Here is an 11846-nt window from a genome sequence, read left to right as displayed (position 1 = left end):
CACTACTGTCCCTCTCCATCCTGCTTAGCGATTCATGTCAGCCACATCGTCATGGACAAATCGTTGTCCGATTATCAAGTTACTACTTTGTAGTTACCTGAGCTGCTTACTGTGACGTAGTGATTCTTGACGACATCATCAGATTCGTTCTAAGTACGTGTAATTCTCACCTCAGACATCGATGAGGGATGGAGGAAGCGTGGCAGAATACGTGCGAAGTATCAAGAAGTATCTCGAACATACCCGAAAGGGAAGTGACGCCAGATCGGGACACCAAATTTTGGGCGCGTAAAAGCGAATCGGGGTGCCACAAATGCTGCACGCTGCATTCGCGTTTCTCTCATCTTTACGCTTCATTACGACCCTCTCCTCCACGACGCCCTAGCCCCTCTGCACAACATGTCCGTCGTCGGCATCGATTTCGGTGCTCTCCACAGCAAGGTGTGTACGCTCGTCGTCGTCTGCGCCATCGCGCGCCTAGATCGATTATGCTAATACACAGGGACATAGATTGGTGTTGCGAGACACCGCGGTATCGACATCATCATCAACGAGGTCTCGAATCGTCAGACACCGTGAGTGTATGCGTGCATATTCCGCTCGGACGAGGTGCTAACGAGCAGGACAGATCACTCGTCTCGTTCGGCCCCAAGCAGCGTTCTATCGGCGAGCCCGCAAAGACTCTAGAGATCTCCAACTTCAAGAACACCGTCGGCTCCCTCAAGAGACTGCTTGGACGCACCATCTCTGACCCCGAGATCGCGGAAGTCGAGTCAAAATACACCCATGTCAAGCTTGTTGACGCAAATGGCACTGTCGGCGCGCAGGTATGTACGGTATTCTTTTCTCGTGCATTCTGGAGGGCACATGCGAGGAATTTTCGACGGAGGCTGCAAGAATATGGTGCCAAGCTATCCGTAACCCGTGTCCAGCCCAGCCCGTCCGTTGAGTTAGTGATATTCTACACCGGAGGGTACGATTCCGAGTCGAGGATGTAGCGCAAAGTCCAAGTTATTGTGGGCCAAGTGTACTCCCTCATTCGAAACATAACTTTCCGACCTTCCCCTCGGCCTCGACATCGCTTTCCCAACTCGAAGTGGCGACTGGGCAGCAGCTTGTTCCGTGTCGTACTCCCCGCCACCTCCCACAATGTTTGTCGTTCCGTGACTTACGCCACTATTTCAGGTGAACTACCTTGGCGAGCAGAAGGTGTTCTCTGCAACACAGCTCACGGCCATGTACCTCGGCAAGCTCCGCGATACTGCCGCCAAGGAGCTCAAGACCGCCGTGTCCGACGTCGTCATCACCGTTCCCGGTTGGTACACCGACGTCCAACGGCGAGCGCTCCTGGACGCTGCGCAGATTGCTGGCTTCAACGTCCTCCGCCTGATCAACGACTCTACCGCTGTCGCGCTCGGTTACGGTATCACCAAGTCTGACCTCCCGGAAGCCGAGAACCCGAAGCACGTCGCGTTCGTCGACGTCGGCCACTCGAGCATGACGGTTTCGATCGTCGCGTTCTCCAAGGGCCAGCTGACGGTCAAGAGCACGGCGTACGACCGCCACGTCGGTGGCCGCGACATCGACTACGCCCTCCTGAAGCACTTCGCCGCCGAGTTCAAGGAAAAGTACAAGATTGACGTGATGTCGAACCCGAAGGCCATGTTCCGTCTCGGCGCGGGCTGCGACCGCGTCAAGAAGGTGCTTTCGGCCAACGCTGAGGCGCCGCTCAACGTCGAGTCCATCATGAACGACATCGACGCGCACAGCCGTCTGACTCGTGAGGAATACGAGCAGCTCATCTCTGGCGTGATCGACCGCCTCACTGCGCCGCTCGAGGAGGCGCTCGCTGCTTCGGGACTCACGATTGACCAGATCGACACCGTCGAGCTCGTCGGTGGGTGCACGCGTATCCCCGCTGTGCGCGCGAAGATCCAGGCGTGGTTCCAGGGCAAGACGCTCTCGACGACGCTGAACCAGGACGAGGCCGCGGCGCGCGGCGCGACGTTCGCGTGCGCGATGCTCTCGCCTGTGTTCCGCGTGCGCGAGTTCTCGATGCAGGACATCACGCCGTACTCGGTGAAGGTCTCGTGGGAGAAGCAGCCCGACGACGAGGACAACGAGCTCACCGTGTTCCCGAAGGGCAACAACATCCCGTCGACGAAGGTGCTCACGTTCTACCGCAAGTCCGGGTTCGAGATCGAGGCGACGTACGCGGAGCCGTCTGCGCTCCCTGGGGGCATCAACCCTTGGATCGCGAAGTTCACCGCGAAGCAGGTCGAGCCCGCCCCGAACGGCGACTACGCCGTCGTCAAGGTGAAGACGCGCCTGAACGCGAACGGCGTGTTGTCGTTCGAGCAGGCGTACACTGAGGAGATCGAGGAGAAGGAGGAGACGATGCAGGTGGACGGCGCGGAGGGCGAGGCTGCGCAGCCGAAGAAGAAGAAGGTCGTCAAGAAGAAGGACGTGCCGTTCGTTTGGGGCCACACCGGGCTCGATCCGTCTGTCATCGCGCAGTTCAAGGAGCTCGAGGCACAGATGTTCGCCGCTGACAAGCTCGTCATGGACACCGAGGTACGTGTGCCGCTATTCAAGATCAAACTGCTTTGCTGACTGCTTTGCAGGAGCGCAAGAACGCGCTGGAGGAGTTCATCTACGACACGCGTGGGCGCCTTGACGAGCGCTATGCGCCGTACGTCCAGCCGCAGGAGAAGCAGAAGATCCTGGCTGCCCTCTCGGAGGCGGAGGACTGGCTGTACTCGGAGGAGGGCGAGGACACGACCAAGTCTGTGTACGCGGCGCGTCTCGACGCTTTGCACGCGCTAGCGGACCCGGTCATCAACCGGTTCAAGGAGTCGGAGCAGCGGACACGGGTGGTGAGCGAGCTGCGGGAGACGATCAACAACTACATGACACAGGCGTCGTCGAACGACGAGCGGTTCTCGCACATTGAGGAGAAGGACAAGCAGGCGGTGATCGAAAAGTGCGCGACGATCCAGAAGTGGCTCGATGACCAGACGGTGCGCCAGATGGAGCGGGCGAAGAACGTCGACCCGGTGTTCACCGCGGCGGAGGTGCTCAAGAAGAAGGACGAGATCATCTACTTTGCGACGCCCATCCTCACGAAGCCCAAGCCCAAGCCCAAGGTCGAGCCCACCGCGACCCCCGGCCAGGAGACTCCCAAGGGCACGGAGACTCCGAAGACGGAGGAGCAGGGCAAGGCGGACAACGGTCCCTCGGAGATGGACGTTGATTAGACTACGCGCGTTTATTCTCCCTCATCTTTCCAACCGCTTTCACGACGCCATCGACCAGCACGACCGCGACGCATGCATCTTGGGGACAGACACAGACGGCAGTATCTACTAGAAGAAAATAATGTGTGTTGTACGTAGAACAGCGTATTGTACTTTTGGCACATCCTCCATTGCGCTTCTGTCTGATGTTGCCTTGCAACGTATCGCCGTTCGGTTTTTTTTGCACGCGCAGTGCGTTCCTTGCGCTGCGTCTTGTTCCTCGTGCATTGTCATCCAGGCTCCGAATGGGTCCTCGGAGGCCGCTGAGTAAGATTAGTTCAAACTCCGATACCTAGGTCGTCATTCGCAGGGCGCGAAGCGAAGCCGCACCCGATCCGTGCTACTTGACTCTTCTCGCCTGCTACCACCCTCTGCACGCCTCTCCCACATCGTACACGCCTCTATCATGTCTTCCGATTACGAGATCTCTGACGAGGAGAACGGATACTACGACGAGGATGAGATGGAGGTTGACTTCGACGATGGTGCGCACATATATACACACGACCTCGCTTTACTTAAAATGCGTACTCACGCATGTATCCTATTATGCAGAGTCAGCCTCGGAGATTGAGGTAGACGGGATTGGCGACGACTTCAAGGTCGCTGTTAGGAGGGAGCGGAAGGTGTACGATGTGGACTTCACGTCCCTCAGTCAGCCAGAGATCGAGAAGATAATGCAGACGGACGTGGACCATATAAGCGGTATCTTCGGCGTCGAGGTGCGTCTTCTGACGCGCATGTATCCATATTTCAGCTCAGCATTTGATACGAACATGGTCTGCATCCTGTAGCCGGCGGTGGCAGCGCAACTCCTCCGCCACATGGACTGGAACAAGGAGAAGCTCATCGAGAAATACATGGACAACGCGTCCTCTGTCGCTGTGGCGGCCGGTGTCGAGCTCCCGCCACGAGAGCCCACTCCGCCACCGCCGAAGGCGTCCTCGAGCCGCCTTTCGTCAACCGGTCCTCAGCGCACGACTCGGCGCTCTACCGCGGAGCACTCTAAGAGCTCCCCAAAGTCGAAGCGCACGACACCTCCTGTCGAGGAGCCGAAGGAGTTTGTCTGTCCGATCTGCTTCGACGACACCCAGACGGAGTTCATGGCCCTGATTTGTGAGCACAAGTTCTGCGCTTCGTGCTGGAAGGAGTACATCACAAGCAAGGTGCGGACCGAGGCCGAGTGCACCATCACATGCATGGCGGAGGACTGCAACATCGTCGCGCTCGACCCGTTCGTGCAGAAGGCGCTCGGGGACGACAAGGAGACATGGGAGCGCTACCAAGAGCTGCTCGTGCGTCAGTTTGTCTCCTGTATTCCCCACTTGAAGTTCTGCCCCTACCCGTCTTGTACGTACACGGTCTCTTGCCCGGCCGCGGCGACCAAGTCTTCTCTTGTCACGATTGTCCCTATCGTCACCTGCGGTGCGTCCAACACGCACGTCTTCTGCTTTGGATGCCCGATCGACTCGGACCACCGGCCGGTCGTGTGCGCTGTGGCGAAGATGTGGCTCCAGAAGTGCCGCGACGACAGCGAGACGGCCAACTGGATCAAGAGCAACACGAAGGAGTGCAGCAAGTGTCAGAGCACGATCGAGAAGAACGGCGGTTGCAACCACATGACTTGCAAGAAGTGCAAGTACGAGTTTTGCTGGGTGTGCATGGGTGAGTGGCTTATTCACCGGTCGCGTTGCGCGACAGATATACTGACCTAGTGTCCTTTTTATAGGTCCTTGGTCGGAGCATGGTACCGCGTGGTATTCATGCAACCGGTACGACGAGAAGGCCAGCGTGGACGCTCGTGACGCACAGACTCGCAGCCGAGCTTCCCTGGAGCGGTACTTGCACGTAAGTCTTCCCATCGTGTTTCCTCGTTCGACCTAGTGTCTCACCGCAAGCAGTACTACAACCGCTGGGCGAACCACGAGCAATCAGCGAAATTGTCCATGGAGCTCTACGTGAAGACGGAGAAGAAGATGGAGGAGATGCAGATCACGTCCGAGCTAACCTGGATTCAGGTCCAGTTCATGAAGAAGGCACTGGACGTGGTCTTCCGCTGCCGCATGACGCTCAAGTGGACGTATGCGATGGCGTACTATCTGGCATCCGGCAACGACAAGGAGCTCTTCGAGGATAACCAACGGTACGTATCTGAATATCGCGGTATAACCTTGTGAGCCGGATATCTGACTCGTGTCTACAGAGACCTAGAGCGCGCTGTCGAAGAGCTGTCTGAGCTGATCGAGGCCCCGATCGACCCGGAGACGATCATGACGCTCCGGCAGAAGGTGACCGACAAGACTGTGAGTGTCGCGCCGTCTCGTGTTTCTTGCTTCAGACGTTGCCGTACTCATCATCCATAACACAGGTCTACGTGCAGAAGCGGAACGAGATCATGCTAGAGGACACCGCGAAGGGCTACCTAGAAGGGCGGTGGAAGTGGGACGTCACCGTAGAAGGCTTCGAGTCTGATTGAACCATCCTCCTCCCCATCTCATTCCTAGCCGTTGATTGTACTAGCTCACCCCACCACATCCTGCTATCATCCACTGCCCATCCATCATCTTCCCCCAAGACTGTCTCTTCCTGTCCGTCGCTCCGCTGGAATCGTTGCTGCGCTCGCTGTCGCCCCCCGTTGTGTGTCCTTCTCTCGTCCATACCAGGTCCTAATGTCAGATCTGTATACGTATCCAATCGTTGTTCCTGTTCCGTACGCGTCATCTCTTCCCCCTCCCCCCTGTCCCCCCACTACTCTCGTTATAGTTCCGTATCGCAATGTACTACTAACGTATCACGTCTATACATGTGTATCCTCCTGCCCAAGATGGTGCGACTGAATGAAATCAGCCCTTTGCAGGCAGCAGCATAACCGCATCGTGCCGACGGATGTTATAACCTTTTTCGGCGTTCGCCGATGCACCGTCAGTGGCCCCAGTGGTTCCACAATGCTCTACACACAATTCTGCAGAACATAGTGCTGTCTGTAGATTCTCGCACGCCGTCATGTCAATGCGACAAAGATGACCTGCTGAGGTTGATACGTAGGCTCCATCAATATGTCGTTTGGCATCGAGACATCTCTCCAGACATATATGGGAAGCCTATCTTACATTGTGCAGGCAAATGTGGTTCGGGGAGACGGCTCAAAGTGAGGTAGCGAGGGCCCAGCAGTGACTTCATATGATACCAAAGCCGACACGGATGCTGATACCTTGCGCACTGGGTATGAAGTTGGGATACTACGGTCTCGAATCCCCGGCGCTTCGAGATACTTGAACACAGTTATGTGTTCACTAGTGAAAAGTATCTTAGGAGCGATCCTTCAGAATCTCCAGGATTTTCTCCAGGGTGGCCGACTGAGCGGAGAGTTGCGCTTCTAGGCGAGCAACGCGCTCCTCTATCGTGAGCACCTCCCGCATCTCCACGGTGTTCAGTTCTGGGTTTGGAGCGGAAACGAGGGTGTGTGACCAGTTGTATTCGCGATTCTGCTTCGGCCGTCTCTCCAATAGCCACTCCTTGTCGCGCTCTACGCGCTCGTTGCAGGCATAGCATATGACAGTGACCTCTGTGCGGGATTGAAGGGTATCAGTTCAGGATGATCCAGAAAACACTTTGCCGCCGCATACCCTTGCACTCCAGACAGCACCAATATGGCGGAGCGGTGACAGGGACCTTGCACATGACGCATAATAGACCGGATGAGACTGCGCTGCGGACTTGGTTCTCAATCTCGGTGAGCATCTGTTTGGCCTTGTCGATGGTGGAGTAAGAGTAAAGCGTCAACTGCGCGGTGCGATACTGTATCACGTTGTGCATCGGATAGTGTCAGACCTTCTTGCTGTGTGCGGAGACGACCTTGCGCGCAGAGAAACAGTTGACGCACAGGTCGACACTCTTGCTGACCTCGCCTTCGGAGCACTGGACGCAGTGGAGGCGGCTGGGCCCTGTGATTGGAGACATGATACCGCAACCATCACAATAGTTGCCACTGAATACACGTGCCCGTCAGTTGCAGTGGCCATAACCCAAGTAGTGCAGTGGATATTCTGCTCACGCGTGTATGATGTCTCTTCGGGACTTGTACATGGCGATGCAGCGCCACAGGAGAAGGTCGGATGGATGTACCTCCAAGATGAGCTGAGCCCCCTCCTGCGCCTTTTCCATGTCTCCGATCCCACGACACTTTAGCAGGTCGATGTACTGCTGTCGTTTATTCCTCCTGGCGGAGATTAGCCCCCCCGTTCAGTGTCCTACCCTGCACCGCCCGAAGTATCGCGTTGAGAGCCAGTTTCCAGAGCGCTCTTCGACGGTTCGCCGCGAACTCCTCGTCCGAGGGACAAGAGAGCAAGTACTCGATAGGACGACGCATGAGATAGAACGTGCCCTGCATGAAGCCCGCCGTTTTCCCGGAGAGCGTAGTGCATGCCTCAGTCGCACCGTCATTGTTCTGATCCTTCTCATTCGCATCTTCGCCCGGTGACTGGGTGTCGTCTGCTTCGTCCACGCACGCTCGCACGTCTACGATGGGAGTTGTAGTTTCCTCGAGAGCCTTGGGCCGTTGGGCAGGAACATCACCACTACCGTTCATCGTCAGCATTTATTCACCTGATGAGTACCTCCCTGAGTCAAACTCACGTCACCTGCTCTTCTGCACCGGTCTCCTTTTCAGGCTCGAGCTTCCAGTCAATGTCGGTAGGCCCCCACTTCCCCTTAATCTCATGCAATCCGGCCGCAACGATACCCTCATAGCGCCATACGATCTTCTGCCCACGCTGAGGCAACAAGTACTCCTTGATGAACGTGAGCCGATTGTTGTCGAGAGTTCCATGCACTGTGAATGGTCCGTAGGCATCCGTACCAGACCCAACCATCGCCCCGCTTTCATCGTGGGATGATATGGTGAAGCTGACGAGGCCGTCGCCTCCCCAGTCATCGTACCCGTATGAGCCGCTCCACTGTCCAACGAGGGAGTGTGCAGCAGTCGGATGAAAGACTGAGTCGTCGAAAGTCGGATTGGGGATAAGGTCGATGTATTCCGATGAAGGCCCATAAAAGAGCGGGAAATTGCTTGCATCCGGAGGTGAGTCCCCGTTGAATGTTGGTGCGTGTCTATGCGCAGTGGCATCATTCAAGTTCCTGATCTCGAAGTTCGCGTCTGTATCTGCATCCCTCTTCCAATAGTCGCTGAACTCGGGCTCTTCAAACGCGAACGAGTACTGATATATATGAGTTAGCGCAAGGTGTGTGGACAGTTATAGCGCAAGCCACGTACGAGACCATAGAAGAACTTCTTCAATTGTTCCTTGTGATCCAAGTTCTGTAGCTTATGTACGGCTAACCAAGCGAACCTCTTAACGTCATATTGACTAATATTCGTTGTAGGAGTACTGACCTTGCAGTGTCTGAACTCGGTCCCAAATTGCATCGGTCAGAGTTGAGAGCGAATACCGGATGACCGCGAGTTCTTCTCTGTTCAGGATGACCGTGCGCGCCTGCTGAATAATGCAGAGGCTTCGTTTGAGAAGTAGAAAGATGAGAGGCATGATGTACTGCAGCGGCGATGGATGTGTGTGATTCGCTCAGACTTCGTGCAGGTACTATGGGAACATGTGTACCGACCTTCTCCGGCCTACCACCTCCCGACACGGTGGACAGTGTATTGGCCTCATCGAGATAATACTTGACGCCCCGGAGGTTGTGCTCGATCTTCCGCTCGATCTCGACAACGTAGTCCTTGAATTTCAAGAACATGACGTCTGACTCCCAGTCTGTGTGGTCCCATTCGTCAATGTCATGCAGTCCGGAGAGGATGGCCTCCACCCAGTGAATGTAGTCGGAAGTGATGAACTCGGCGATGATACTGCGGTTTGCGGGGTGTGCCTCCTTAGTCGCAACGACCAAGCCTGCGATGACTTTCCGGATGCGTCGGAAATACCACTGCACGGTCATCTCGAATCCTGCAGTAGTACGTCAAGTTGGACTCTTCCCTCAACAGGATGATAGTACCGTACCATATGTCCAGTAGGCAATCCAGTGAGGCAGACTAGAAAGTCATCAGCATCCAGGCACGTCTCTCATGAAAGTTCTCGCTCACCTCCACTTCTGCGGACGCGCCGCCGTGAACGCGTTGGCTTCTGCAATAGTTACGAACGAGGAGGCATCATCGTCCAGCGCCTCGATGACCGGTTGCATCCGCAGGACCGTGATGAACTGCAGGGCCCACTCGTCCTCGGGATCTAAACGGTTCCCGATGTTGGCAACATCCTCCGTCGCCTGCTCGGATGTGGCCGGATGCTCACCCCCATCCTTCTGCTGGATAAGCACACGGATGGCTGTCAGTGCTGCATGGCTACCTTCGGCAAAGTGGTCCCGGAGCGCCATGACAAGGTGCTTGGCCTTCACGCTGCCTTTCCAACCCTGTCTAAAATTGAGGTGATAGCTGCCTTGGAATGTTGGCGTCAAACGTACCATCTCCTTCCAGACGTGGTATAGGTCCTATAGCAATCGTTAGTCGCGAAAGGGTGACGACTCAACGCGTGAGGCTCACCCGGTCGACGATTCGCTCGTGTGGCCCAGCGAGAATGGTGTCGATGACCCGATCCGATTCATGCCGGATCTCGACCTTCACCTCATCCACCTGGATCTTCATCGCCTCGAATTTCCGGTCGAAGAACGTGTTGTCCGCCAGAACCTGCTCGACGTCCTTGCTGACCTCCTTCCGCAGCTCCGTCACCGTCAGAGGAGCACCCGATTGGCCCGGCATCACGCGCCTCTTCATTCCCTTCTCTTTATTAGAGCCCGTCTTCTGCTTGGAGAGAACTTCTGCGAGAATATCATCATTCTTGAGGACAGCGTCGAGGCCCCCAGCCTCTTTGGCGACGAGCGCGGACAGGTCGCGCTCTTCGAGCGTTCGCATGCGCTCGAACACGACTTCCATCAGCTTCGAGACATTCTCGTTCAGTTCCATGAAGGACGTGCTCATCGCAGTGAGCGCGACGTTGGCGATGGTGATCCCTACACTGGCATGGATCTGGAGATCGAGCTGGATACCTCTCTTGTGGTCGGCGAACTGCTGGGCGACCTCCGTGAACTTGCCCTGCCATTTCGTACTCGTGAAGAATTTGACTATCGGCTCGACACAGGTGAGCGATTTGACCGTCTATATAGAGCGGATGTGTGCGTACCGGCAGTGGGACGTTTCTGGTAGCTATCGCAGACCTTGGCGCAGCGCTTGATAGAATCAATGATGGAGCCCAGGCGCTGCTTCAGACGGTCCTCTATCGAAAGCCCGTGAGGGCCCGGCTCCTTCACGTTAACGACTTGCTCCAGTCTGAGTCTCAGCTGTCAGCACGCTATAATACAAGAACAAGTCGTGCGCGAGCTTCGACTCACAACTTGAGCGTTTCCATCATGTCGCACATGGTCAGGTTGAGAGCGATGACTTTCTCGTCGTTTTCTCGTCGCGTCAACTCCAAGGTCAGTCCAGCCTTGAAGACGGACACAGCAACTATGTGCCCATAAGTCAGTAAGTTACCCCAGGGTTCGGACGCGGCGCGAGGATGCGGTTCGAGCGCTCACTTTGGATGAACGGATGCGCCTTGCCAAGTTCGTCGAGTACGTTCATGAGCACCTTGCTGTTCTGCGCGAAATTGCTGACCTGGTCCTTCACGATGCTTAGAACTTGTGTAGCAGCGTGGCTCTGTGCGATTGATACTAGAGAGCTTCCGGACGCTATCGATACGGCATTTCCTGTGCATGTCCTCAAGCAGTCGGACCACTGAAATCAGCAGCCGGGGAAGCGGCGTGGCTCCCTCACCAATAGCGTTCAGTCTCTTCTCTCCCTTGGATGGTTCGTACGCCCGAGTGGCCGTGATGGCGGCGTCGGCTTCTTGCAGTTCCACATCAGAGAATCCAGCAGTCATCGTCTTCACGAGATGTCGCTAGCGTTGCAGCGTTGCTTTGAGGAGCCTACGCAAGAGGGATCGTGTATTAGGATCGATACTTCGTGGTCTCGCCTGTTATTACCTATCCTTTGTATCATTCCAAATAGAACCGGTGCAGGAAGTTTAACTGATGCTCCAACCTCCTCGCTTCTTCTGGACGCGTATGTGGTTCGAGTTCTCCCATGTCAGCGCGCTCCGGCATCGGGACTTGTATGATTCTACCTGAATGCAATCAAATGAGAGCCAAATACCATTTGCCACATGACAACATGACCGACCTCGACTTACACATTGACTCGTTGTTGACAGTCAAAGACGTTGTTGAACAAGAATAATACGGCCTGGCGTCGACTCCGCTGGACCGCGGGAAGTCACATGACGTTAAACCACCTGCAAGAAAGTTAACGCACGGCAAGAACTGAGGCGGAACGGATATATTCCACCCGTACGTACAACAACGAAGCTGAACATCTATCTAACTACATAACGAGGCGTGATCAGCGGGATATGGGGATATGGGGAGGGGATGGGGGGAGGAGGGGGGGAATTCCAAAACACGATATACAGAAGCAGACTGCGCCACGTCGCGCGGACGCAATAAGTGAGG

The 11846-nt window shown here is 55.8% G+C and overlaps 4 protein-coding genes across 4 annotated transcripts; 2 read left to right on the top strand and 2 right to left on the bottom strand.

Moving 5' to 3' along the window:
* The first annotated feature begins 310 nt into the window (after positions 1 to 310).
* Positions 311 to 3359, top strand: L226DRAFT_515477 (heat shock protein 70). The gene is made up of 5 exons (XM_067678446.1): positions 311 to 441; positions 511 to 575; positions 629 to 827; positions 1186 to 2574; positions 2625 to 3359. The coding sequence occupies exons 1-5, from the start codon at positions 400 to 402 to the stop codon at positions 3255 to 3257; spliced, it is 2328 nt and encodes a 775-aa protein (XP_067530171.1). The 5' UTR covers positions 311 to 399; the 3' UTR covers positions 3258 to 3359.
* A 343-nt stretch (positions 3360 to 3702) lies between these two features.
* On the top strand, positions 3703 to 6117 carry L226DRAFT_493950 (RING-5 domain-containing protein; the record flags this gene model as incomplete). Its single annotated transcript, XM_067677468.1, has 7 exons — positions 3703 to 3781; positions 3852 to 4018; positions 4091 to 4961; positions 5026 to 5144; positions 5198 to 5439; positions 5500 to 5599; positions 5665 to 6117. 7 exons carry the CDS (start codon positions 3703 to 3705, stop codon positions 5770 to 5772), a joined length of 1686 nt encoding a protein of 561 aa, XP_067530170.1. The 3' UTR covers positions 5773 to 6117.
* Positions 6118 to 6604: 487 nt separating this feature from the next.
* On the bottom strand, positions 6605 to 7112 carry L226DRAFT_575427 (uncharacterized protein; the record flags this gene model as incomplete). The annotated part of the gene is made up of 2 exons (XM_067685195.1): positions 6605 to 6861; positions 6923 to 7112. 2 exons carry the CDS (start codon positions 7110 to 7112, stop codon positions 6605 to 6607), a joined length of 447 nt encoding a protein of 148 aa, XP_067530169.1.
* Positions 7113 to 7506: 394 nt separating this feature from the next.
* Positions 7507 to 11218, bottom strand: L226DRAFT_575426 (uncharacterized protein; the record flags this gene model as incomplete). Its single annotated transcript, XM_067685194.1, has 13 exons — positions 7507 to 7873; positions 7932 to 8512; positions 8569 to 8630; positions 8689 to 8845; positions 8916 to 9253; positions 9308 to 9339; positions 9391 to 9713; positions 9765 to 9791; positions 9844 to 10421; positions 10481 to 10626; positions 10689 to 10803; positions 10875 to 11045; positions 11113 to 11218. 13 exons carry the CDS (start codon positions 11216 to 11218, stop codon positions 7507 to 7509), a joined length of 3003 nt encoding a protein of 1000 aa, XP_067530168.1.
* Positions 11219 to 11846: the final 628 nt, after the last annotated feature.

This window comes from Lentinus tigrinus, assembly GCF_003813185.1.
Source record: "Lentinus tigrinus ALCF2SS1-7 unplaced genomic scaffold L226scaffold_45, whole genome shotgun sequence".
In the NCBI taxonomy this organism is placed as follows: domain Eukaryota; kingdom Fungi; phylum Basidiomycota; class Agaricomycetes; order Polyporales; family Polyporaceae; genus Lentinus; species Lentinus tigrinus.
Note: the sequence above shows the minus strand (reverse complement) of the source record. Positions and strands in the feature narration are given on the sequence as shown.